General features: G+C 41.6%; 1 protein-coding gene across 2 annotated transcripts in view; it reads left to right on the top strand.

Moving 5' to 3' along the window:
- Positions 1 to 27,588, top strand: part of LOC129727342 (fructose-bisphosphate aldolase-like) — a 75,419-nt gene that overhangs the window by 25,892 nt on the left and 21,939 nt on the right. Inside the window, exons 4-6 of one of the 2 annotated variants that reach the window (XM_055685085.1) lie at positions 8,947 to 9,137; positions 9,203 to 9,631; positions 11,342 to 12,043. In XM_055685085.1, the coding sequence (XP_055541060.1) occupies positions 8,947 to 9,137; positions 9,203 to 9,631; positions 11,342 to 11,437 (716 nt within the window). In that variant the 3' untranslated portion in view covers positions 11,438 to 12,043. Of the gene's footprint in view, positions 1 to 8,946; positions 9,138 to 9,202; positions 9,632 to 11,341; positions 12,044 to 27,588 lie in introns of those variants that run through there. The other variant, XM_055685086.1, reaches the window with a different exon arrangement.

Raw genomic sequence — 27,588 nt, forward strand, 5'->3', positions numbered from 1 at the left:
GAGACCAGTAGATGGGACTCCCGCTTCCTGTCATGTGTATCCATGTTCGTCAGATATTTTTTCACTGTTTAGCTGGTTGCACCGACCACCCGGCAGCATCTTTTGGAGCTTCTCGGGGCTCAAAGTCGTCATTCGTTCTGAACTGGGCTTTTTTCGATTCTCTGATTGTTGTCCAATAGTGCCAAGATGTTTTTTTTTTTTTTTTTTCTTCACATAACATTTATTTGACACGGCACAAATACAATTTAATGTTTAACGGCGCCAATTATATCTGATGACTTAAAAACTAAAGCAAATTTTTTATCCTCGCTGCCGACTACGAGCTGAAATTAAGTCTAACTTAAAACTAGCATGGGATTTCCAATCAGTGTTTTGTTGTTCAATGGTCGTCTGATAATCGTCGAATGGCATGTATGGATTCGTTCTGCTGAGCCACGATGTCGTGAGTTGGGACAGAGGCTCGTAGTCCTTGGGTCCTGGTTCTGTTGTGCGGGGTCTGGTTGCTGGTTTTGTGCTTAAGGTTCAAACGTGTTCTTGTCGTTTTGTTGGGTGTAGACGGAGGGGAACGGGACTAGACTGGGGCGTGGATGGATTTCAGGAAAACGTATATAAGGGACATGTAGGATAGGTCACGGCTCGCCAAGACATCACGAACAGGAACAGCCGGCTGTCTACCCTCGGCCTGCAGGGAAGCTATTAATTTAGACCTGGCGTCACGGTGTACAGGGCATGACCAAACCACATGCTCTATGTCGTGATAACCTTCACCACAGGCACAGATACCACTTTCCCCGAGCCCAACACGACGGAGGAGCGCGTCAAATCTATAGTGATTGGACATAAGCCGGGACATCACGCAAATGAAATCCCGACCTACATCCAACCCCTTGAACCACGGGTTCGTCGATACTTTGGGGATTATGGAATGTAACCACCTTCCCAATTCCCCTCTGGTCCAAGCATTTTGCCAACTGATGATCGTATTCTGACGTACAAGTGCGAAAAATTCATTAAAGGCAATTGGTCTTTCATAAATATCACCGTTTGTTGCGCCCACCTTAGCCAAAGAGTCCGCTTTCTCATTACCCGGTATCGAGCAGTGAGAAGGGACCCACGCTAAGGTAATCTGAGTAGATTTTTCGGATAAAGCACTCAGATGTTCCCGTATTTTCCCCAGGAAATACGGAGAGTGCTTAACATCTTTCATCGATCGGAGAGCCTCAATGGAACTGAGACTGTCCGTAAAGATGAAATAATGGTCCGTGGGCATTTTTTCGATAATCCCTAGGGTGTACTGAATTGCAGCTAATTCTGCGACGTAAACAGAAGCAGGATTATCGAGCTTATGGGAGACGGTTAAATTGTTATTGAAGATACCGAAGCCAGTGGACCCATCAAGAAGTGATCCGTCAGTGTAGTACATATTGTCGCAGTTGATGTTTCGATATTTATTGGAAAAAATTTTAGGGATCTGCTGCACGCGTAAATGATCCGGGATTCCACGAGTTTCTTCTATCATGGATGTATCGAAAAACACAGTAGAATCAGAAGTATTTGATAAGTCGACACGATTTGGAATATTCGAAGAAGGGTTAATATTTTGGGACATGTGATTGAAATACAATGTCATAAAACGGGTTTGAGAATTAAGTTCGATTAACCTTTCAAAATTTTCAATCACGGGACGGTTCAAGACCTCACATTTGATTAGAATACGAGAAGACAGGCTCCAGAAGCGGTTTTTCAATGGTAGTACTCCAGCTAAAACCTCCAAACTCATCGTATGGGTCGACTGCATGCAACCTAAGGCGATACGCAAACAACGATATTGTATTCGCTCCAGTTTGATCAAATGTGTGTTTGCTGCGGAGCGGAAGCAGAAACACCCGTATTCAATGACAGACAATATCGTTGTTTGGTAAAGCCTTATAAGGTCTCCTGGATGGGCTCCCCACCATTGTCCGGTTATTGTACGAAGAAAATTCACTCTTTGTTGACATTTTTTCATCAGATACCTCACGTGACAACCCCAGGTGCCTTTAGAGTCGAACCAGACACCAAGATATTTGTGTACCAAAACCTGAGAAATCGTTTTACCCATTAATTGTGTTTGAAGCTGAGCAGGTTCATGCTTCCTAGAAAAAACTACTATCTCAGTCTTCTCCGGAGAGAATTCGATACCTAGCTGTAAAGCCCAAGCAGACAAATTGTCCAAGGTATCTTGCAATGGTCCTTGCAAATCGGCAGCTTTGGCTCCTGTAACAGAGATTACACTGTCGTCTGCAAGTTGTCTTATCGTGCATGAATTTGCCAGACATTCGTCGATGTCATTTACATAAAAGTTGTAAAGAAGGGGGCTTAAACATGAGCCCTGGGGAAGACCCATGTAGCTAATGCGAAAAGTTGCCAAATCGCCATGCGTAAAATGCATGTGCTTTTCGGACAACAAGTTGTGCAAAAAATTGTTCAAAATTGGAGAAAATCCTTGTCGGTGAAGTTTACCCGAAAGAATGTCAATAGAAACGGAATCAAAAGCCCCCTTAATGTCCAAGAACGCAGACGCCATTTGTTCTTTACGAGCATACGCCAGCTGAATATCTGTTGAAAGCAACGCAAGACAATCATTCGTCCCTTTGGCACGGCGGAAGCCAAATTGAGTTTCTGATAGTAGACCATTTGATTCGACCCAGTGGTCTAAACGACGGAGTATCATTTTTTCCATCAATTTCCGGATACAGGATAGCATTGCAATCGGCCTATAAGAGTTGTGATTAGAAGCTGGTTTCCCTGGTTTTTGGATGGCGATCACCTTCACTTGCCTCCAATCCTGCGGTACAATGTTTTGCTCCAGGAACTTATTGAACAAGTTCAACAAGCGCCTCTTGGCATTGCCGGGTAGATTCTTCAACAAGTTGAATTTGATTCTATCTAATCCAGGCGCGTTATTGTTACAGGACAGGAGGGCAACTGAAAGTTCTGCCATCGTAAAAGGTGATTCTATCGCGTCGTGGCCCGGAGACGCATCGCGAACAATATTTTGCTCAGGAACAGAGTCCGGACATACTTTCCTGGCAAAATCAAATATCCACCTACTTGAAGACTCCTCGCTTTCGTTGACCGTTACGCGATTCCGCATTCTTCGGGCTGTGTTCCAAAGAGTGCTCATCGATGTCTCCCTCGACGTCTCGTTCACGAACCGACGCCAATATCCACGTTTCTTTGCTTTAGCCAAGCTTTTAAGCTTGGTATCAAGCTCCGAATACCGTAAATAGTCGCCAGGTATACCTCCCGTCTGGTAGGCCTTAAACGCGTCGGATCTTTGCGTGTAGACATCGGAGCACTCTTGGTCCCACCACGGAGTGGGAGGCCGTTCTTTGATCGTTACGCCGGGATATTTCTTCGTTTGGGCTTGCAACGCGGCGTCGAGAATCAAGCCCGCGAGGAGGTTGTATTCTTCAAGTGGTGAATGATGTTGAATCGACTCGACCGCTTTTGAAATCATTTCCTCGTATAACTTCCAATCGACATTTCGTGTGAGGTCATACGGAATGTCAATTGGTCGCATGCGAGTTGACCCGTTAGTAATTGAAATAAGAATAGGCAGATGGTCGCTACCGTGAGGATCGAGGATTACCTTCCATGTGCAATCCAACCGTAGCGACGTCGAACATAAGGATAGATCCAAAGCGCTTGGGCGCGCTGGAGGTTTCGGGATACGTGTCATTTCACCGTTGTTTAAAATAGTCATGTCGAAGTCATCGCAAAGGTTATAGATTAAAGAGGAGCGGTTATCATTGTATGGGGAACCCCAAGCCACGCCATGAGAGTTGAAGTCTCCCAAAATCAAACGTGGCGAGGGAAGAAGTTCTATTAAATCAAAGAGCAGCCGTTGCCCAACCTGTGCTCTGGGGGGAATATATATTGAGGCAATACAAAGCTCTTTACCTTGTATTGTCATTTGACATGCGACAACTTCGATGCCTGGAATCGAGGGGAGGTTAATACGATAGAAAGAATAGCACTTTTTAATCCCTAAAAGTACTCCTCCATATGGGGTGTCTCGATCAAGGCGAATAATATTAAAATCATGGAAGTTGAGATCAATATTTGAAGTAAGCCAAGTTTCACAAAGGGAAAATGCATCGCATTTGTTTTTATTTATCAAAACTTTTAACGAATCAATTTTTGGTAAAATACTTCTACAATTCCACTGTAAGACAGAGATAGAATCCTTCATATACGCAGTTGAATTAGGCATCGAAGGATACAATCGCTGCAAGGAGAGGCCATTGGGCAGTCAACTGCTTCAAAAATGATCTAACTGTTGGGAGGAATGCTGTAAGAAAAATTTTAATTGGATCGGGTACATTGAAAGTTTCAAAAATCCAGTCCACAATGTCAGAAAATTTCACTAATCCAGAGTTTGTTTCATCAACTGGGAGTGTAAAAGGAGCAACTGGGGTTTTAGATGTTCCTGGCAGTGCTGGGAACTCCTTCTGGGACTTTAAATTTGCAAGCCCAGGAGGAGTTTGCTTCGGTTTTTCCGCAGCACTGTTTGGTTTGCTTGTAACTTTCATTTCACTTTGAGAAATCTTAGGACCTTTTCTGGGAAGTTTAGGAGAGGAAATATTTTTCCTCTTTCTAGACTCCCCAGGATTGGCGTAAGATGTTCCCGCTGGTGAATCGTCAGAATCGGTTTCCTCAGAGGGCAACAGATCGAAGGGGTTCGAAGTAACGGGAGAAGTGGTAACGGTCTTCTTCAGCATGTCAGCGTAGGAACGCTTTGAACGCTCTTTGAGAGACCGTTTTATTTTATCCCTGCGCTGCATGTACACCGCACATGTCGAGAGCTCATGCAGATTTTCTCCGCAGTGAATACACTTTTCAGCGTTAACACTGCAAGAATCTTCCGCATGAGACTCCCCACACTTGCCACAACGTGCCTTATTGCAGCAGTAGGCGGCTGTATGGCCTAACTGCTTGCAATTCAGGCAGTTCATGACGCGGGGCACGTAGAGCCTCACAGGGAGACGAACCCGGTGGATCGAGACGTGGCTTGGTAGTGCAGACCCGGCGAACGTAACTCGAAACGAGTCTGACGGAGTGTATACTGTTTTGCCACCGATGATCGATGCTGACCGCAATTGCTTGCAGTCGAGCACCTTTACTTCGGGACACGTTTTGTTCTTAAAGCACCCTTTGGCACTTTGTAGTATACACTCGACGGACAGACTCGAATCGGTTATGACACCGTCGATCTCCACGTCTCGTGCGGGTATGTAAACGCGATACTCGCGTGTGAAGAGCTCAGAGCAAGCTATATCGTTGGCCTCTTTCAGGTTACCGACCACGACACGGAGCTTGTTAGGCCGGACCTTGGAAATTTCGGTCACGCCCTTGTACTCCTTCGTCAGGTCTTTAGAAATCTGCAAGAGGTTCAACTTTTTCGATTTCGGTCCTGCCTTTGGCCGAAAATAAACAGTATAGCTGCCCTGGGCTCCGTCTGGGTAAAGCCTGGGGCGAGGGGGGACTGAAGAATGAACAGGGGAGGGGGTAACAGAAGGGTCAGGGTCAGAGGGGTTCGGGGATGGTGGCGCGGGAGGCGAGGGATCTACATCCATCTTAAGTCTAGCGCACTAGCGCTGACAAGAACACGTACCTTTTTATTTCTCCCTTCCAGTAAGGTTGGTTGTCCGATCGTTCGAAGTAGCAGCCGTTACAGCCAGCAGCACCAATACAGCAGCACCAAACAGCCACCAGCAGCGAGCCAGGTGTGAGATCACTCCACACAGCGATACGACTCGCTGACACTGATGGCTTCTTCTTTTTCCTCGTTTGTGTCTCGTCCACTGCTGTAGCACAATCCAGCCAGCAGCCAAATCGGCTTACGCACCAGCTGGCAGTCACGATGCGAAACAGTTGCACAAAGGAACGACCTTGAACCCGGATTTATTTCACTCGACCAGGCAAACAATGCCAACTCTTGTTCACACGTCTTTTGTTTTATACTCTATCGGACCGATCACCAAACACGTCCAGTACTGATGCGTGTTCGGCACAGAATGAGTGCCAAGATGTTGTAGATGCTCGAACGGGCGTATCCAGTGTCCACGAACCGCCGCACGATGTCCGTTTTTGATACGACAGGGCATCGTTCTTCGAACTTGCACAATTAAGAACAGAGTAGCTTCACTGTTTTTGCCATCACGGTTAAAGTTTGAGCTAAGAGAGTTAGAGCTGTCAAATTTTTTCTGCTGGATTATCGGTTACTATGATTGATGCTGCATGCGTAGTTTCGTGGGTGCGTGTGAAAGTTAACTCATGGAAAATCGGTTTTTTTGTCATTTTCTTTCACCGCAAACGTTATACATAGATATGAAATGAAGAATATTGAATTTAGAAGGTTTTGAATATTAGGTGCGTAACTAAGTTCTCTCCTGCTGTCAACAGGTAGCGCCAGCTATTGTATCTGGTAAAAAAACACTCTGACACGGTAGTGATTTCATTGTAGAGGCATGTATTTTTAGTTGTGTGAAAATGTTTAATTTTCGACTAAACAATCATTTATGGGAGTGTTACGTGAGTGTTATTGTTCATTCAAAGGAAACGGCGGCTGAAGCACACCGAGAGGTAAAAAAAGGGTTATGGAAACGCAGCTCAAAGTTAAACAATTTACCGTGATTAATCTCGTCGCATTAAAGACGGTAATTTCGATATTGACGACTGTCTGCGTGAAGGAAAATCGTCAAGAACCTTTGTAGTTCCTAAATTAAAGAAATTGCTTGGTTTCATGTCAAATGCAGGAACAGCTCGCCTTGGTATTAAAATTATCCGCCAAGTCATTTCCAAGCGATTTCGTGCTTTGGAATCGACTCAAAAACAATGGACATGGGTTCCTTATAACGGGGCGTTGAGAGCCGTTTTTTCCCTAGTGAGCAACTGCTTCAATGGCGATAAAAGGAAAGATTTTCTGCATGACTCAATGATTTGCATCATGACCAATGATGAAAAATGGATTCATTGGGGAACGGTATCGGTTTCAGTTGATGCGATTAAGCCGAGCATTGCACGAAAATTTACCACAATACGAGCAGAGGCAAGAAAACAGTGATTCTAATGCATGACCACGCTAGGCCTCATATTATTCACCACATTTTACAGATATTTCCCTGTCCGAATATTACTTGTTTCTTTCGATGGCATATGGGGTGGCTATTTAGCAGTTTTGATCATATCAAGACATCGAAAAATAATAATATCTGTTAAGAAAATCACTTGATGGATAGCCTCAAATAACCAACACCTTTATGATTACAGTATTTGTGCTTGATAACACTGGACAACACAGGTGTGGTTCTAAAACTCTAACTAGAAAAAATTAATAATTAAGTCACCAAAACTGTCGGAATGAGAAAAAACAAATCGTTTTGCTAGTATACACGGACTGATTAAGCCGATAAACCCATTAAATTAATAATTATAGGTTATTTGCCCTTCCTGTGAATTTTAGTGCCCCCAGCCACAAACATTTTTTCAGAGACTTAAATGGGTTTCTTCGTAAACATAACTTTAAAGCGACGAACCTGGCGAGCGATTACTATACGACACTCTCACGTAAGTTGACGCGTTTTGGTAATGGTTAGGGACACCAAAACTAACAGGAATGCTTTGGAAGCTATAATTTTTCTAGGGTAGCTATTTCGAGCTTTAGGGCAGCATTTTTTTCCACTTTTGTCGACCAATGTAATCTTGAAAGTTAAATTGTATGACGACGCTCGGTTCAGGGTTTTGTATTTGTATTTAGATTTCCTTCAAGGATTAAAATAAAACCTAGCAAGATATAAATTAAATATCTGCTAATAATCTGACAGTTATGTCATGTGTCAAAAGCATATTTTCCGGATAAAAGTCTTGAGTTATGCAACATTTCATGTGTCAAAACTACTGAACTTTATGCAAAAAGCCAACGCGAACGAAATCTGGCAAAAAATCTGTCTCATTGTCGAAAATCTGAAATATATTTTGTCTTTTGGTCTGGCGCGCAAAATGAAAACGGTACACAAAAATATTGGGTACACACGTTTTTTTGAATTCTATTTAAATAAAATATTCACAACGTACAGATAAAGGGAAAATGCTGGAAGCTCTACATGCCCAAATCCCTATTTCTGATTGAATTCATAAGCACACCAAAGGCAAGCATTGACCAGTGCACAAGAAATTGTGATAAACGAATGCAGCCATCAATTTACATCACATTAACGTTATCGTCAATTGCAATTATAACGCCATAGATCACTGACATTCATACGGTCACCCACGCGCCATCATGTTTGTCGACCATCCCCCGTTGGGTGTAAGGATCTAAAAACACCTGTCGGTGCTTCCCCACATCGCATCATACATAGCAATGTGTTGTTTGTTCAAAGCGTCCGATAATAATCGTGTATTTTATGCGATCCGACCCGTGCCGATGGGCAGCATCTAAACACCTCATCCTTTACCGGGCCTGCAAATGAGCGAACTTTGTGCGCGTCCGATGAGGGCGGAACAATAAATATGCAAACGGATAAACTCGGAAACGACGACTGGTGCACCACTTCCATCTTCACTGACACTTGCCACAAGTGTCACTTCAGATCTACCGCATCAGTGCGCTCGCTGGCAGTCTTTTCCCAAGCAAAAGGGTAAGGGTGTCACTTAGACAGAGACGCCTACCGCCACTGCTGTCATTCCGGTGCCGAACGTTATCGAAAGGACACCCTATATCTCGAATATTTACCGAATGAAAATAGTGATAAAAATATTGCGCCATGTCGTTGTGAATCGTCCCTATGCACACCTCAACCCCTCAGGCTTGATAAGTGTTGATTAATTGCGTGTTTGCCAATGATTATGGAAATTAAATGTCTGTCTTTTGTTTTTTATTGATTTTTGCTATAACAGGTCTGGACGATCTGGGTGCTCGTTGTGCTCAGTACAAGAAGGACGGTTGTGATTTCGCCAAATGGCGTTGCGTTCTGAAGATCGGCAAGAACACCCCAAGCTATCAATCAATCCTGGAGAACGCAAACGTGCTGGCCCGTTACGCCTCAATTTGCCAGTCGCAGCGAATTGTCCCGATCGTCGAACCTGAGGTGAGTTTACAGTTTAATTGGTTGTTTCGAAGTTTGTTAATAAACGTTTTTTGTTTCTTTCATAGATCCTTCCCGATGGAGACCATGATCTGCTGCGTTGCCAGAAGGTTACCGAAACCGTACTGGCTGCAGTTTACAAGGCACTGAACGATCATCATGTCTTCCTGGAGGGTACTCTGCTGAAGCCCAACATGGTTACCGCTGGCCAGAGCTGCCCGAACAAACCATCGGCTCAAGATATCGCATTGGCCACCGTGTTGGCTCTGCGTCGCACTGTTCCGGCTGCCGTTCCCGGAGTTACTTTCCTGTCGGGTGGACAGTCTGAGGAGGAGGCCTCCGTCAATTTGAACGCCATTAACCAGGTACCGCTGCTGAGACCGTGGGCTCTAACCTTCTCGTACGGACGTGCCCTGCAGGCTTCGGTTCTGCGAGCCTGGGGTGGTAAGAAGGAGAACCTCAAGGCTGCCCAGGATGAGCTCATCAAGCGCGCCAAGGTGAGTGTTCCTGGTTTTTAACAGGATAACATTCCAGTCAGTATTCCCCAAATAACATCACGATCTTTAACGCTTTCTCTGAGATGAACAAAACTCTTGTTAACCTTCCGGCAGACTTTCATTGTGTATCATATTAGTGCGTCGCAATCAATCACTCCGGCGTCATTTTTCTTTGTAGTCTGATTGCATTTATTATGACAGAGGGGCGAACAGAACGCAATCATTGAACGGAAAATAACTCTTTTCCCATACCGCTGTCCTTTTCGATACAGTGAGCGACGGCATAGTCCAGGGAGATAAATTTTTGCACCATTTCACTGACTGCCGAGGAAATCCGATCTGTCCTTCATCTTTCCCGAGATTGGTCGTTATTTTCTGACGCGTGCAATGACGGTCTGGATTTCCGCCGATGTCTTTCTTATTGCTGAAGGATGCAGGGACGAAGAGGAGGAGCACAATAGATGGTCTTGTTACATGTGGAGCGCTAAGCCTTTGCTTGCGGCAGCCTCAAGGCTCCAGGCACGCGGCAAAACGTAACAGAGTGTTGATACAGTTCAATGTCAGTTTGCGCATTGTCTGAAAAGCAGGAATAAATTGAAATATGATAAACGTAAACAAACGCCGTGGAATTATGCCCGCACTTTGCAATAATGCTACGCTAGCGTTCAATCGTAAGCTTTGTGCTGTTGATGTTTTTTTAATTGTAAAGCTAAAGCTGCGTTTTTATTGGCTATAAATAGCCATGAATTAAATCATAATCAGATTTAAATTGTATACTGATTCATTTAAACTGATAATCCATGAATCAGTATATCACACACCCACAGATTGAGAACCACGCGTTAGTCACCCACATATACCGGTTCCTGTCCGCGCGTGACAGTAGCAATACGAAGCTTGTAATTATTCATTTTAAACATCCACTTAACATGGCGATCTCTAGGCTGTCAACCGTATGGAATGTATTAATCGTCTTGGCCGCCGTTCCCTCAGAGAAAGAGTGAAAGATCGCAATCCACTTGTATCGCATAAGCTTGTGGTTTCCCAACACCTTGCCGCCTACATTACACGGGTTGTGTCACGACGACGAATTGCACTCAAGATAGATGAAAAATTGCACACCTTGAACACTCATAATTGCAGTGTTTATCTTCCATTTAGTCTTGTTTTCATTTCATTTACCATTACATTGCGGTCTGACGCGTGATTCCTTCCTTCCTTCCTACACCTACGAGGTTGCTTTCATATCGCCCAGATCTGTAATGTGTAGTGTCTTTCGAGACCGCACGAGACACGATTATATCATTACTTCATCCGAACGGCGTTGCAATGACGAGACGTGACATTCGACTCCTACCGGCTGTTCGAGTAGAGAAAGCTTTTGGCACTCGAGAAGCCATGTACTTGCTCCGGGCTGAAACAACGTTGTCTTTTTCACCTGCGCTGTTAGTAACAGCTTCCAGATCTGTAGAACTTAAAAAAAATCTCGGTCAATGTCGAATGTGAACTGGTGATCCCATTCGAATGTCACCGAGGTGACATAATAGCAGATCAGCAGTTGATCTTCGCTGCCGATGATTCACGAAGGCTTTACTAACGAAAATCTCATTACCCCTCCATGTATCAATCACCTACCATAAATAAGCTTTTTTTCTGTTTGTTGTAACACTATTGTTTCTAACCAATCAAACCAAATCCTTCAAAATTTAGGCCAACGGACTGGCGTGCCAGGCAAAATACGAGGCCGGCTCAATTCCTTCCTATGCCGCGAATGCCAGCTTGTTTGTGAAAGCGCATGCCTACTGAAAGGCGACAAGTAGAGACTGCTAATGAGATTACAGCCGAAAGCAAAAAAAAGGTTTACACTATACACATCACATTGGCACCAGCACCAGCGACAAACAATAATCTGCAGCAAAACAATAAACAGACAAGTTATTAATAGCCTTTACCCTATTGCTAAGAGTTACTAACACGCACAGACTCACAAGAGCACACAATCGCTTTCAAATTGACTATTGATTGAAGTAGGAAAAAGCACAGATGAGACTAACAAATTTGCACAGACTTTTGGTACAGGCTAGACGGCAGGGTTCTAAAACGCAAGGATCTTCCAATTGTTTTTTGTATGATTTCGATGTTTTCCAATTATTTTTATTGTGTGCCTAACTTTAGGAAGGTTGAAGCAACTACCAATAATCAAATTACCCACTATCAATCGATTCGGAAACTCACTGCTTCAGTCTTCTGCACTTTTTGTTATAGTTTTTCTTTTTCCGTTATGTGTTGTAGTGCTATTTTAGGTTATTTAAGTGTTGACGCATCAATAGCTAACAATAGTTTCGGCTGTACGAAATTGAATTTTTAACCAGCTTATGATTTTGTACAAAAATATATACGTTTCAAGGCGAATTGGCAAGCTGCATGTTTTTTTATTATCATTCCCCTTTTGTAAATAATTTTTCTAGCAAAAACATACACATTTCCTTAAGATACCCTTTGCACTAAATTATTACTGTTATATTCTGAAAATATATGTATATAACAAAACGACTATCCGAAAAAAAAAGTTCATACGTGAGTCACAACCTCCGAAATTCTACTGCAATCCCATATTTTAGGCTGGACTCCAAAAAACAAAATAAGTTAAATCATCCAAAATCATAATCTTCGTGTTGCATTGCGGAACGATGCTTCCAAACTAGCTTCCTATTTCCAATTTGACACTAGGAGTCTACACGTCGGGCTCGTACACAAATAGCCAGTCGTAAACTGTGTATCTTCCATTTTTGCTAATGGAGGTATGTATTTTTACGGTTGGGCATCTGTATACTAAGGCTGTGCGAAGTTTCGCGAAATTTCGAGGTTCCCGAAACTGAACGAAATTTTTCTCGAAATTCTTTAAAAATAGACTACAATTTATAAATTTTAAGTGGATCTTTTCATTGATTCATAATTCAACAGAAGGCTTAGAGATATTTTGAGTTTATTTAAGTGGAGAATTTAATTTAATTTAACTTTCATACGGTCAAAGCTTTAAAGCATTTCTGGTCCTTAATTAGAGCTTATAACAGCAGAAAAATTGGTTCAAAAATCATTATTCGTATCTATTTATTGAAAAAATGTGTTTTCAATTTCGATAAATTTCGTTTAATTTCGTAAAACTCGAAATTTCGCACACCCATACTGTATACGAGTTAAATATGAATACCAATACTATGTTCATTTGTTAATATTCTAGAGAAATTCAGTACACTGTATTGAAGCTTAACTAACCGTTTATCAAACACATTTTTGTGACAAAAGCTAGCATTGAAATTTTCCCTGGACAAGATTGAAGGATTTCTAGGACCAAAAATTTTGATTATCTTGTTTGCGATAGCATTTATCCAGCTAGTCGATTATAGCTATCTGTTCTAGAGTATTAGACTTCTTTTCAACTCAACTTATTCTTTATAATCAACATATTTGTATTGTAGTTTGTAGCTATTGATACGATAGACATATTCTTAGAATAATACGATTCTATTGCTTGCAATTTTTCTTGCGATAAATTCATTCATAACATTATGAGAAGAACTTCCTACCACAATAAAAATACACAAATCGTATACAAATGTATATGGAAAAAAAAAATTATTCAAATCCTCCAGAAATTGCGGGAAATCGAGAACCAGTTTTTGAAGCGAAAACAAAGAAGCCCAGGTTAGATAGCTTTAGATGATTCTAGATAACAAAAGGCTTTTTCAAAACAAACTCCTTTTCAAGTTTCATGCTTTCGAAGAAGTTGCCGTGAAAAATATATTCTAATTTAGATATTTTGGGGCAGATTTTGTGATAAGTATTCCAATAATTAGAATTTCATAATTAGAACAAGACCTAGCAGACTGTTTATCAACCATTTTCATCTTCATTGATGATTGTTTGAAAGGATAATAATAAGTCTGAATTGCGAAGAATATCTTAAATTTTCGGCGGAAACAAGGCTGCTTCATTACTAATCTTCACGAATGCAATACTTAATGTTCAATTTTCTTCATTTGGGTTCCTTCTTTTTAGCTGGAATTGGTTATTCATATCCATGTATTCCAATCTCCGTGAAAATCGATTTTGGAACTAAAAAAAATTTATCGCATGTACCAAACCTTTTTGGTTAGAAAATAAAAATACTGTAAAAAAATCAACCGTCTTGAAAAATTGGAGAATCAATTTTGGAAATTGACTAGACATAATCGCTAACAGAAACCGAAATATATTCAGAGTAGAGTATTGGGATTAAATTCATAAAATCAATTCAGAAATTTAACACTTTCATTTTTTGTAAACTCTGCGAAACAAATTAAATTAAATTTATGATTCCCTAAAATTTTCATGCAATCTCAATAGCTTTACGACGTTTAGTGTTGACCATATCGCCTGCAATTTTATAGTGTAATTCTGCAGAGTTATAAATGTTTTCTTCTTGAAAAATATTGTATAAAATATATTAGTACGTAACATATTCTTCGCTCAATACTTGGAAAAAACAGTTTTTTGCAATTAAATTCAATACAGAATAACAGCTCTATTGGCTAACTCGTCTGTCCACATGGTGTTCGGTCCACCCGACCTCAATACAAACAAAAGATTTCGATGAGAAAAATGTTACTTATCCTGCTCAGAAGAATCCACACATCGAGGTTTCAATAATTACAGCAGTATTACTCCGAAGAAATCAACCTTTGCTACTCAAACTTTAGGTAGAGACAGAAGGCGTACAGCTCTTAGTTGGCCTTCTTGCCAGTTTCTTCTATGCTAAAAGTATACTACTTGAGTACCTAAAAATACAGTAGAATTTTTTTTTCACCGCTGTATCTTGGCGTGAGCGATATAATACATTATTCAGGGCACGAAAAATGAAGAAGAGTAGCGTTTGTCAAAGGAATCTGACTCTGCCTTCAAAAAAACATGAAAAAAAGAATAGATAATCTTTGCGAATACAGTCCACAGTAATTCTTGAGTTAGAATGGTCTTAGTACTTTCTAATGCATACAAAGTTTCATCAAAATCAAAAACGTGCGTTGCAAATTTCACTATTTTTAGTAGCCATCTAGGGTATCTAGGTATTATCTCAGCTCTTGAAATATCCATATTGGAAAGTAATTGGCCATTTCAGGTTAGTTTCTAGCAACCCCAAGTCATAATTTTAGAATCAAAATTTGCTACTCAAGTATATGTTCGACCTCAGCATTTCGTGAATTCCCTTACTCGGTGACATTCGGTCATTGTAGGTTGTTTCAAGAAACCGGAGTTGACCCCTGGCTTCTTAGCATCGTATTGGTTCCGGAAATATCCATATTCGATGGTATTTGGCCGTTTCACGCTGTTTTCCACAAAGGCCAGATATCGAAGGTCACCATCTTGGATTAAAAAAAATTGAGTCTCGGGTATATTTCCGGATTATTGACATTACCCTGGTTCTGAAAAAAGGCCTATTGGATAGCACTTGACGGGATGAGCTGTTTCCCAAAAAAAAAAAAAATGATGTTGAGCAATGCTACAAAAAAGCGGGCAACCAATTTAATCGACCATATTTTACTTTACGTACTAATTTCATTTTTGTCATATGACTTACATTTTAAGTTTAGTAAAGCGTGTAATGTATGCAGTTTGCAAGGATGTGAAAATGAACGGGAATAGAAGGTGTGACTTTTAGGCTTAGAAAAAATTTCTCTCGTCCAGACGGGACTCGAACCCTTTTTACTAAACTTAAAATGTAAGTCATATGACAAAAATGAAATTAGCTCGTTAAGTAAATTTAGCCAACGGAGTTTTTCCGTGATACGCGTTCGGAGTCTAGCCAGCAACTGACGTGTCTCATCACTTGCGCCGCTGTAGATATAATAAGTTGTTATACACTGTGTGCGTGAAGAGATCACTCTCTCAGTTACAAAAATAAACTCCCACCGGGCAGTGTGTGCAGTTCATCTTTGGCGTGCTGAGATACGGGAACACAATAGTAGAGGGTGATTCGACTTTGGTTTAGAACTAGTTATACCTTTCCCAGTAGTTAAATTGGCCAAAACACCTTGCCGGAGACAACGGAGATTGCTGGTTCGAGTCCCGTCTGGACGAGGGAAATTTTTTCTAAGCCTAAAAGTCACACCTTCTATTCCCGTTCATTTTCGCATCCTTGCAAACTGCATACATTGCCCGCTTTACTAAACGACCATTGTTTATTTGGCTGTTTTTTTTTTGGAATACCACTTATTTTTGGAAAACTATTCATAAACGCTATTTTGGGATGGTATCAATGATTTCACATATTTTCAGAGCCAAAACGGTTTGTTTGATCCGATGTCCTCGGCAAAGTTGTAGATAATCATTTTGTCCTTCCGAAAATAATTTACACTTTAAAAAAATATTTTTTTTTTTCGAAAATAAGGTAAAAGAGAAATTAAAAATTAATTATCCAAAGAACATTTTTTTTATGAATCTGATTTTTTAATAAAAACTAAAAAAGATTAGGCCATGAGAGAAATCAGAAAAAGAAAAGTTATGATATTTTGAAAAAAAAAATATTTTTTTTTCACAGGAAATTTTTTTTGAAGCACAAAATTATTATCTAAAACTTTGCCAAAAACACTATGTCGATTAAACAAATCAGTGACCGTTTTGGGATTGGTACTCAATACCTGGTCCGTAGATCCAGTCCGGGAGCCGATTTTTGGGCCATTCATATAGAAACGGCTCGTGCCTGATAGAAGACTCGGCTCTCTATTGTTCCATATTGAGCGATCTATGTCAATCGCCCTACATGGAACGTCTATGTTGGCTCCGCTTCCTTGCTTAGGTGACCCGTTAAGTCACCTTCGAGCATCATTGTATTTCTTCACAGCCTTAGTGCCCCCAGCTCTGCCTCTTTCTTCACATGGGGATATAAAGGCAGTAATCAGAGCGTGGCTTCCATGGCAGCAGTCGGCGTTGTGCGCTGGGCACTGGTAACTGAAAGACAGGCCAATCGTTGAACTTTGGTTTGGTTTCGCCAGAGCTGTCGTTTCATTTACCTTAAGCCACCATATTAGGGTTATACATGGCCTACGCAAGGGTTTCAAGTAACCGGGCAATGGTGATATAAGACCAGTGTTAATTGTGGTTTTAACAACCAGGTCTTGCCAAATAGTGTACAGCATGCCCAAATATCTTAGGTTGCCTTCTTGATAGCGTAATCTAGTTGAGCAGTCCAGCTCAGCTTCTTCTCCAGAATGATGTCAAGATATTTGGTCTCTTTGCTGAAACTCTCTTCTACCCATTTAATAGCGGAGGAGTGATTGAATGAATCCTTCGCTTGGTAAAGAGTATAATGACTGTTTTAGCGGGGTTAATGCTCAGTCCCAGGTGGTACTGAGGTGGTATTAAGATGGTGTTAAGAGTCGTTCGCTAAACGACTAGATAGCGTTGCGTCTCATATTTTTCTTGAACAATGAGAACAACGTCATCAGCATAACCAATGAGTCCGTATCCTAACTGCGATAGCTTGATTAGGAGAACATCTACCACCAGTGACCATAACAGTGGAGGGAGAACTCCTCCCTGAGGATAACTTTTTACAGCCTCTACACAGTCCGGTCACACTTTTTTGGGGTCGCCTGTAGCCTACACGTTGCGTCTCTCTGGTGCCATCTATATGACAAATGAAAGGGTTAACTTTGCTGCCCATAGTGGCAGAGTTTCGTTTCTGTGCATTTTGTTTACATTGAGTTGTGAGCCATGGCAGAGTTAAGAACAGCTGTCATCGCTGAATATGTGAAAAGGTAAAAACCCGGACACATATTCAAACACCTAAAACCGCTCGGATCTGAATCCACTGGATTATTTCGTGTGGGGATACATGATGTCGAAGCTGAACGACTATAAAATAACAAATTTGGAGCAATTCAAGCGAGTTATCACGAAAATCTGGGACGAGATGCCGATGGAGCACAGAAAGGTGGTGTAATTCCGAGATATCGTCTGTGAAGTATCTTTATGAGTTACTGAATAAAGCTATGAAAGCCAGATTCAGATTTTCCTCTTATTTGAAATATTGAGATATTCCTGTGTGACCGGACTTTTTTGTCACCCTGTACTGTGATAAACGTATCTTCCAATGCAGCTGTGATCTTCCTGCTCGAAAGCATTGCTTTTTTCTTAGTTATTGGCGTGGAAATCTTAGGGTGTGGAGATGAATCTAGGGGAGAGTTACTGGGGTAGTTACACTCCCTCAAGTATACTGGTCCCTGTCCCGACCAACTAAGACCCGTTCAGTCTCCAACCCTGACCCTGACCTGGTCTCATGTATGCTCCTTGTGTCACGTTGGCTGAAGCATTCTCTGTCCTCCTTAATGGCGATGCTGATGGGTATCGTGCAGAACAAAACGCAGATTGCATCGTATGACACTGAGCGGTACGCATTTGGACCCTCAGAAACATGAGCCAATAGGTACCATACTGACCCAACATACCTAAGTATGGACGAAGCCACACTGGAGAGAAGTTTTCGAATGCTGCCATATATAAGCTATTGGACATCACGCGAGATAGTGCTGCAATAATATATGAGGCCCCCCTACAGACATATCCCACGTGGCTTCCAAACATGAACTTGTCATCAACCATAACCCCCAAGAGCTTCAAAGATCGCTTTGATGTGGTGGTGCAGTCTCCCACTCTGACCACCGCCTGTTGCTCCGATTCCGTAATCATTGCTGGGATGCAGCTCATTGTATTATTGTCGACTCCTTTATTTCGTAGAGCCGTGTAAATTGATGCAAAGGACGTGTTATCAAAAGCTCCCTCAATATCAAGACAAACACAGACCGCTGTCTCTTTATATTTAGTGACTTTTCGATCTACGCTACTAGGCACTGCCAAGAGGTTTTAGTAGATTTACCCTGTTGAAAAGCATATTGATGCTTATGAAAGGGTAAATACTTCACAAACTCGCTGCGGACGACGTTGTCCGCAAGTTACTCCATCATCTTGAGAAGAGTTGAAGTCAGACTTATATGTCTTAAAAATTTGGGCAATGGTTTGTCTTTTTTGCCCGGCTTTGGTATAAATACCATCTTTACGTTTCACTAGCTTGCAGAGCAAAGCTGGCTCGAAAAAGGCTGATGAGTTCGGACATAATAACTCCGTCCGATTTTTTGTAGGACGATTGGTAGAATGCCTTCCGGTCTTAGTTACTTTATTGGCTCGAAAGCGCTTAATGCTCAGTTGATAGAAGTCTACATTAACAGTCGACGAGCGAGCACTGTTGAGTCATGTGAAGTCATGTGTTTAAAACGAGGCTTTGTAGATCATCAACGTTCGACCCGGTGGTCATTGTCGAGCCAGGAAAGTGATGTTTCGTAAGAACATTCAGCATTTTTTTGGTAGTGACAGTCACACTTCCATCTCCCTTTTTCAATTGCCCGAGACCATTCGTATGCTCTTTGGACATCGCTTTTTTACAGGAGCATTGCCTCAGGCAGGGTCTGAATGTCCTTACAGAATCGAGCTCTGGATCTCCTTTTGGTTTTGCGTAGCTTAGCGTTGTATTAAGTGAGGAATGCTATAGAAGCATCCCAGTTGGACGTGATATTAACCCTGTTGAACAAGCGTCTAGCCTTCTGACGAAGGTTGCTGAGAATTTCGTTCCACCAGGGCACATCACGACAGAGAGTTCGGTTCATTAACGGACAGTATAATGTAAAACCTTCCGTGATCCTGTGCTGTAGGTCACTTGGTACGATGTCCATTTCAACTGGAGCTCGAATAATTGTATGACAGGGTGTCCTTGAGTCAAGCCAAGTCAAGAGAGTTTCAATTCGTTTTCTTTGGATTCCCGAAGTGTTCTCCTCTAAGATGAGTAGCCTCGATGTTGAATCTAATATGCCTATGGTCTGATACACTGGGTTTATCAGAGATATGCCATTTTTTGACCTTCTCCGTTATCGAGGCGCTACATAGAGTGAGATCTAACACCTCTTGTCTAGTAGCATTAAAAAAGTTGGTTCGTTCCCTACATTGCATACATTAACGTTGTTAGAAGTAAGGCATTCAAGCAGGTACTCACCTCGTGTGCTCACATCCGAGCTTCCCCAGACTGTGTGGTGCGCGTTGGTATCGCAGCCGACGATGAGTGGCTTATTGATGCCTCGGCAGTGCCTCACAAGCGCTGTCACTTCGGATGGCGGTATATCGTCCACGTCCCCCGAGTAGTAAGCGGTGGCAACGACCATTTCCTGAGTGCCGGTGGTCGTCTGGGCTCCCATCGCAATGACAACCAAATCCCTGTAATTCTGTAATGGGAAAAAATTTTATATTTCTGTTCAGCAGAATTGCAGTCCTAGGATTTGACGCTTGGCTGCAATAGATCAATTAACCGTTTGGATTGGCTATGCCAAGGATCCTGGTTTCTTGGATCAGCGCGACGGATAGCTGATTGAGCGCTCTTTGCAGGGTGGAGGTTCACCTGAAAGCAGCGTATGCTGCTCACTTTAAGTGGGCGACGCGTCCTTCATCGGAACTTGTTGCCATCAGCGGTGACGCTGGGTTGTGACTGCTCAGATGCTCACGTTTACTCCTCTTCCAATTTTTCGGTGGAACTTTCTTCGCTGTCGCTGGATTGCAACGTGCAGGTGGTACCAGTGCACTCCCTAAGGGAGTCTCTGAACATACCTTTCCTGTCTTTGCAACAGAGTCCCTCACGCCTGTGTTCCGAAACTTTCTGCCAACCTACCGCATGCGCTTTGCCGTTCTTAAAGTTCAACAGGAAGCTTTGTGCCGCTACTTGGTTCGCAGAATGTTGGTCCAGTTCCATCATCTGTTCGACCGTCTGTCCAGTGACTAGCGATGGCATGCTCGCCTTGCACGTGTGGAGAAACCGTCGTTCTGCTTTTGGAGTAGACGAAGAATTCTCTCGTTCGTGGTGTCCACACTGTTCTGAAAGTACCCGATGAATAGTGCCTTTGGCAGGTCCTTCGTGTAAAATACACGAAGGTGTGCTCCCTCCCACGGTTTGAGAGAAGACGCCGTAGTCTCCAGCTATCTGACTGTGTCGCTTTCGTCAAGTTGTAGGAGGCCGTTTTTGAGTCGGCAGCTCCTGAACTTGGGCCTGATGGTGGATGGCTCCTGGTCCGCAATACAGTCCAGGATGGCGTCACGAACAGTTTTTAGCTGTTCAGGAGTAAGTCGGGAAGCTAGATAGTCGATCGATGTGATCAACAGGCTTGTTGCCTTCAGCATACCCCTATACGTTGCCTCTGACATGCCAAGTTCCAAGGTTTTTTGCAGCTCGGGCCCTTAGAGCTCGTGTTTGGCGACACCGTATCAGTCGATTGTTGTCGCTTGTTTGCGACCTGACCTAAGCGGTCAATCTGGTCGACTGATTGACGTACTAAGCTAGTGGTCTCCTCGTGTGAGTGGCCTTGGCACAGCAGTCTCTTCAGGCGCCGCCGTTGCGGTTAGGAGAGCCATTTGGCAAGAGTACGAGATGACTCAGGTTTCCCTTTGTCATTCGGCTGCGTCACCGAACCGGAAAGACAGTCTGTCGGGCTCTCCTCTTTTCCACTAGGCGAACCAAGGATTAGTGATGAAACCAAAGGTTCTCCATCCAGCGATTCGCTGTCGAGGTTAAAGTCCTCCTCCAGTTCAATCTCCCCGGTTCTGCCTGTTGCGTGCGGCCTTGTAGGGCTGCACGCCAGAAGACTAGAATACTGTGGAGGGGCGCCAGGTATTCCACAGGCTCCGTTAGAGGCTGGGAATTTAAGTCTATTCAATAATTTAAGTCTATTCGTAAAAGCCAAACTAAACTAAAGAGAACCGTCACAGGCGGAGTTTAGGATTAGCAATGCTAGTTACTCTGATGTGTACAATGGCAAACCAGCAAGCGGGTGAAAACCCCCTTGAAAAGAAAGTAAAAGTGATTGAAGCAAAAGCAAAAATCGGTTAAAAAATTATGACTAAGCAAGACATGGAAGCTCCTTTCGAAATGTTCATAAAGTAGAATTGCGATTCAAAGTTAGGTGAAGTCTTCAGAAAGTATTAACAACCGTCGGTCAAATTATCAACTTGATTTATAACGCAAATTGACAGTTATAGGAGTTCTATTAGTGCAGTCTATATGAAAGTCAGATCATTGTTCCATTCTAAAAATGAAAATTGTCTTGTCACTACCCCAAACGGGAATCCAGCGCACAGCTATGTATAGCAACTACAGAGAACACGTTTCGAAATAATGTTTACTCTCGTTTACTGATGTCTGTCGCTAGGCAAACCTCTTTGAGCAAAATATTTTAGTTGATCGGCAGGCCGCTGAATCGGCTCGCTTTATTACCTTCAGTTTTAAAAGTCCGGCATCCAATCGCCAGGCGAAATGCAGCTGCATTATACAAACGCGGCATTATGGCGATCACAGCAGATGGCCACACCGCTTGAACTTGAACAGTCAGTCAATCGAACTGCAATCCCGATACAAGTTCAAGTCTGTATCCATCCGGGCCATCACTAGAAAGTTGGCACCCAGCTGGGCAATAAACGGCTTCTGTTGTTTACATTTTCGAACGATAAACCGCGTGGGAGCCAGGAGGACCATTTCTATGGAAATTATAACTCTAACATTCTGAGAGGCAATTATAAGCATAATGAGAAATGAAAAAAAAAAAACTGAAGTCTTCTATTCGCATACTGATTAGATTCGGCGAAAAATTCTCTGCGTTGGAAGCAGGACAAAGCAGTAGTCGTTTGCTGAATTGCGAAACAGAGTCGCTTTGTTTGCAACCTGACATGAATACGCGAAATAGATAATCCTGGAAATGAGGTTGTTTATCATTTATCGAGGTTAACCCTAGTGCCCAAATTGTTTTCTAAACAGACTTCGATAAAACCACTATTGACCATTATAAACAATTTTTACGTATTTATTGAAGCTTCTCGGAACTTCGACTGAAGCCCGCCAAATGGCGGTATTGGGCACTAGAGGGTTAATCAGGTTGACATTGGAATTCATTGTAAAGAATTATTGCAAAGAAAGTATACGTTGCGATGAGAAATTGGTTTTATTTGTGTTTCGAATAACTAACTGAGCACAACTAGTTCTGAAAATGATTTTTTGCAATCACGAAGTCGAAAAATTTAAACTAGAACTTATCAAATAAATATCAAGCCACGACTAAAACTAATTAATTTTCCCACCCACGAAATAATTAATAACTCACTCTGAATACATCGCAACGAAACAAAGATAAATAAATTAAAAGCAGATTTCACCTTGATTCGCTTTGATCTGGTGCCATGTTGCGAAATTGAATAGATGTCAACAGCAAACCATGTCACCGATCTTATCATTTAATCTGCTGTCTCTCACGGAAAGCAGTGGCTGCAACTGCTGCTGCTACCAGCTGTACAATAGAAGAAAATTAAATGATTTTCCCAGTCAACAGCAATAAATTCCGGATGTGCGAGCGAACAAAGTTTGCAATTCCAGTGAATCGAACCATTAGGCGAACGTTCAACTTTTCCCAATTCTGAACAGATAATTGCTTTCGGCTTGATGTAGTATGAGTGATGATGTTCGGGGAAAGTTGGACGAGCGAATGAAATCTTTGTTGGAGAATAGTTTCGGCTACCATGCTGGAAGCAATAGTCAATTGAATGAAAAAAATGTTGATTGAATGAGAGGCGGGCTAATAAAATAGAGCAGTTTTATCAATAGTAGTTCCTAAAATGATTACACTGCACGTTGTAATTAATTTAACAAACTTTGCCGGTTGCTGAGGAGAGAAATCGTTGCCAACCTTTAGCAAGATACAGTACAACTGAGTATGTACAACTTGTTACGTTCAATTAATATAAAAATAAAGCTGACACGCGAGGCAGGAGTCGCCAGTTGTGGTTCGTTTTCCCTCTCGTCTGAAAACCTACTTTTCCTACGAGTAGGTACATTCAATGCGACACGCTGGCATTCGGCGTGTGCCTAAATGGTCTACATCTGGTGTAGCTGAAGGCTGCTCGGCCGAGCTGGATTTCAGTTGTCGTTGTCGACGGAAACCGGATACCAATTCGAGCGAGAGAAAATTGAGGTTATATAATCGATTGGGTGCGACGGGTGGAGGAGGACGGGGTAAACATCTCAAAGTCAGCTGTTTAGCACACTTGAGCTTGTTGGGTGTCGTTTAGTGAGTGGAAATTATCGGTACGGTGATGGAATAACAGCGTCGAGTTGTTAATGACTTTGTTGACTATATTTGCGAATAGGTGAATTTCAAATGCAGCAAGGCGCCGCGATGTGTGGATGATGACTATCGCGAGATCTCTTTCGAACTGGAGGGTGCCCAAGTGCAAACACGATGTTCTGCAGAGAACAGAAGCTGAAGGCGTTCTTACAAGCTGACAGGTCCCATATCGAGCACGGTGGAGTACTCTTGTAAATGTTGATCTTTTTCGCTTCGCGCTAATTGGGCAAACAAGCAGCACGTGGGTTAGACGGGTTTTGGGGCTGTGTTTGCATAACCGTTTCCGGCAGTTTTGGTTTGCTTGATAAAATTTTTGAACAACTTCCAGGCCCGAAAATTTAATGATTTCAATTTGGGTGAGCATGTGAATTTATTATTAGCAAAACCGAAAATGCTTAAATTAGATCTAATTGATGATCATATTTATTATTCGAGAAGTGTGGACTGATTAATATTCAGTTCAATTTTAAATCTTTCCAAACACTGCAAGATAGACATAACTTGTTTTTTGCGTTTGGGCACAAAAGTAGTACTAGAGCAGTATATTAGCTATTAGATGCACAACAAAGATAATTCTTCGAACACGTACATTGTGCTAAGCAAAATATTGGGAATCATTCTCATTTATTCGCTAATTTGGTCGACAAATATTGATGTCTGATTATAGGGGATTCAAATCAATATGCATACAATAATTATACGGACGACGTACAATCAACATTGGCATACGGCATACAAAACTGCCGATTGACAAAAACAAAAAGACGCTCGATGGAGGCGAAAAGTTGCAGCTTCGAAAGCATCTTCTCTGTTTTTTTCTTCGTTATTATGGTGAAATAATGATGGAACAGTGGAATTAGTTCAGTTCGACTCATTACGTCCCTGATTTCAACAAAAAATAATTGTAAGTGTTCAATGTCACATGCTTTACTTTACTCAACTTTCCTACATTTTATTCTCTTATGATAAAGTTCCATGGATTTGAATCGCGAGACGATGCGAACGATACAGAAGGTCCAATGAGACATGGCAAATTTTTCCTACAATACCAGGGCTGAAACCTGTTGAAAACAATAACTTAGTTTTTCAAATAATTTCAGTTTAGGGCAGCAGATAGTCTGTGATGACGTGTTGTATTTGAGTTGTAATCTCTGTTGATTTTCAGATTCCTGTCAATGAATAGCATCAGTAACTTTTTTTTGACGGATATTGCTCCCCAAACCAGCACAACTTGAACATTTTGAGTTCGTTACACCCTTCACCCCACCCCTTCCAATTCTTTTTAAAATTTGAATAAAACAAGTCAGAATGCATTATGTATAAAAAATTTGTATAAAGATCGATAAATATGTTTTTGACAATTATTTTTCAAAGATAACCTCATGAAAATATTGACCAATGCTACGTTCCGAACAGTCCATGCGGAAAGTCCAATTATACACCACTTTTTCCAGTGTTTCGGCTTGAATTCCACTAATAACTCGTGTTATGTTGTATTAAAAGGCCTCACTAGTATTCGGCTTGTCCATATAGATTAGTGAGGGGCAAAAGTACGCATTGGCCTTTTCGAAACATACGAGCGAAATAAACTGGCAACATTGTATGAATTTGCAGTATTAAAACGTCATGTAATCACACACGTCAACACATAAGATGACGTTTAAATGGGGTGCAAAGCTATGAGGAAAATTGTGTTTTGAGCTGTTTTGATCTAATTTTCTCAGTTTTGGGAACTATGATTGACCTATTGAAAAACCACAGAAACTCGAAATCAACAGAACTCAAAAAACTCTCCTATAATTGTGGTTTGTAGTGTGAATTTGTTTTGCCGAAAATATTTTGAAGTTTGTCATAAAACTCAAACCAGCTGGAAAACTCAATGTGGGGCAAAAGAACGCATAGAGCGTGGGGCGAAGGGACGCACTAAATATGCTCCGAAACTAAGGAATATTATGGTTTTATGATTTAATGAATAGAATCTCACAACAATTTTAATGGTCTTGTTGATATGCTTTCAAAATGATCCTTCCGCGATAGATTGAGGCTTCTCGAAGCCATAGAAACAACAGATCAAATACCATCCAATATTAAGTTTCGAAACCGGGATGATGCCCACAGATAGGAAAATGGCCAGGCGCCATTTTGAATTTCAAGATGTCAACTTTCGGTTGTCCCGAAATGGTCCAGTGACCCCCAATATGTGTATTGTTGTAAATAAAATGATGCCCTGAGACTGGAAATTGACTTCAGTTCAGACGCCAATTTAAAATTCTAGATGATGACTTTCGGTTCGTCTGGTGTCGTATTCAGGTCTCTTGGCATCATTCCGAATCCGAAATAACTCATATGGGGTGGTATTTGGTCAATTTTTCCTGTTTACCGCAAACTGGAAGTCACTATCTTTAATTTAAAAATAGCGTTTGAAATTGATTGTTGACCTCAGAGCATCAATTCGATTCCAGAAATACCCCAATCGGGTGGTATTCAATCATTTATGGTTGTTTCGCGAAAACCGAAAGACGCTATTTTGGAGTCTAGTATTGCATCTGGTGTCGTATTAGGGTCTCTAGAAGCCCCAGTGGAATCTATTCCGGATGGTTCACCAAAACACCCAAAACCCGGCCTGTGGAAGTAATTTTATGATTTTTGAACCAATAATTGTAAGATTCTGTTCAAATATTTATTTATTTTTCATTTATTTATTTATTTACTGGTCTTCGATAAAATCGTACAGTCAGTTCCTAATATTAACTTATTCTAGATTTAAAAGCGGTCCTGGTTATACCAAAGTCATAAAATTCAGACACAACATTAAATGCACGACAACATAGTTCAATTGGATCGTTCTGGCCAAATAAAGTGCGATGCATAAATAGTCTCAAAAAATCCGCTCGTCTAGTAATTCTAGATGGTACATCGAAATGAACTCGTTCTAGCAGCTCTGGGCTGTCAATATTGTTTCCCAGAAGATCGAAAATAAATAAACGTTGCAGCAAACTTCTCCTATTCGCCAGAGTGGGCATACAGCTACCCATCGGCACATCGGTGTTCATAGGGTGGTAGACGTATTGGATCCTCCCAAGGTAACATTCTCAGTGCGTACCGTACAAACTGGCACTGGACTCGTTCGATCCTCTTGATCTGAACAGCGTGGTAAGGTGACCAAACAAATATACACAAAGTTTCTAAGATTCGGAACATATCCTCAGAAAACCAGATTTCCGGAAATGAGAAAATTGTTTCGGGGCACCGCTCTAACGCAGCTTAAAAGAATCAGTACAAAACTAGCAAAAAAACAATTAACTTTATTGAGGATAGTGTAATAAATACACTGTTCCATGCCGTGTGTACTTTTGCCCTGCATGCTCGGTAAAAGTTCGCATTTGAGTATTTTTTTCTAAAAAGTGAAATTCTCACGCGACAAAGAAAAAAATTCGAAAAACTCTGGTGATACATTTTAAAGACAAAAGGTTCATGTACCGCTTGGAAACAAAACCGAATTTTATAATAATTGTTTGAAATAGTTCTGTTGCAAAAACAATTAAGTGCGTACTTTTGCCCCTCACTACTCTATTATAACTTGCACTCTATTATAACTTGCACTTGTTTCAAATGGGACCCTTGTTTCTTGACTACCTTACTCAGACGCTCAAGTAAGTTTGCATAAAACTCTGTGTTGCTTTTCCTTTATTTTCGAAGATAACACTGGTCGACAGAATG

Source organism: Wyeomyia smithii, chromosome 3 (assembly GCF_029784165.1).
Source record: "Wyeomyia smithii strain HCP4-BCI-WySm-NY-G18 chromosome 3, ASM2978416v1, whole genome shotgun sequence".
In the NCBI taxonomy this organism is placed as follows: Eukaryota; Metazoa; Arthropoda; class Insecta; order Diptera; family Culicidae; genus Wyeomyia; species Wyeomyia smithii.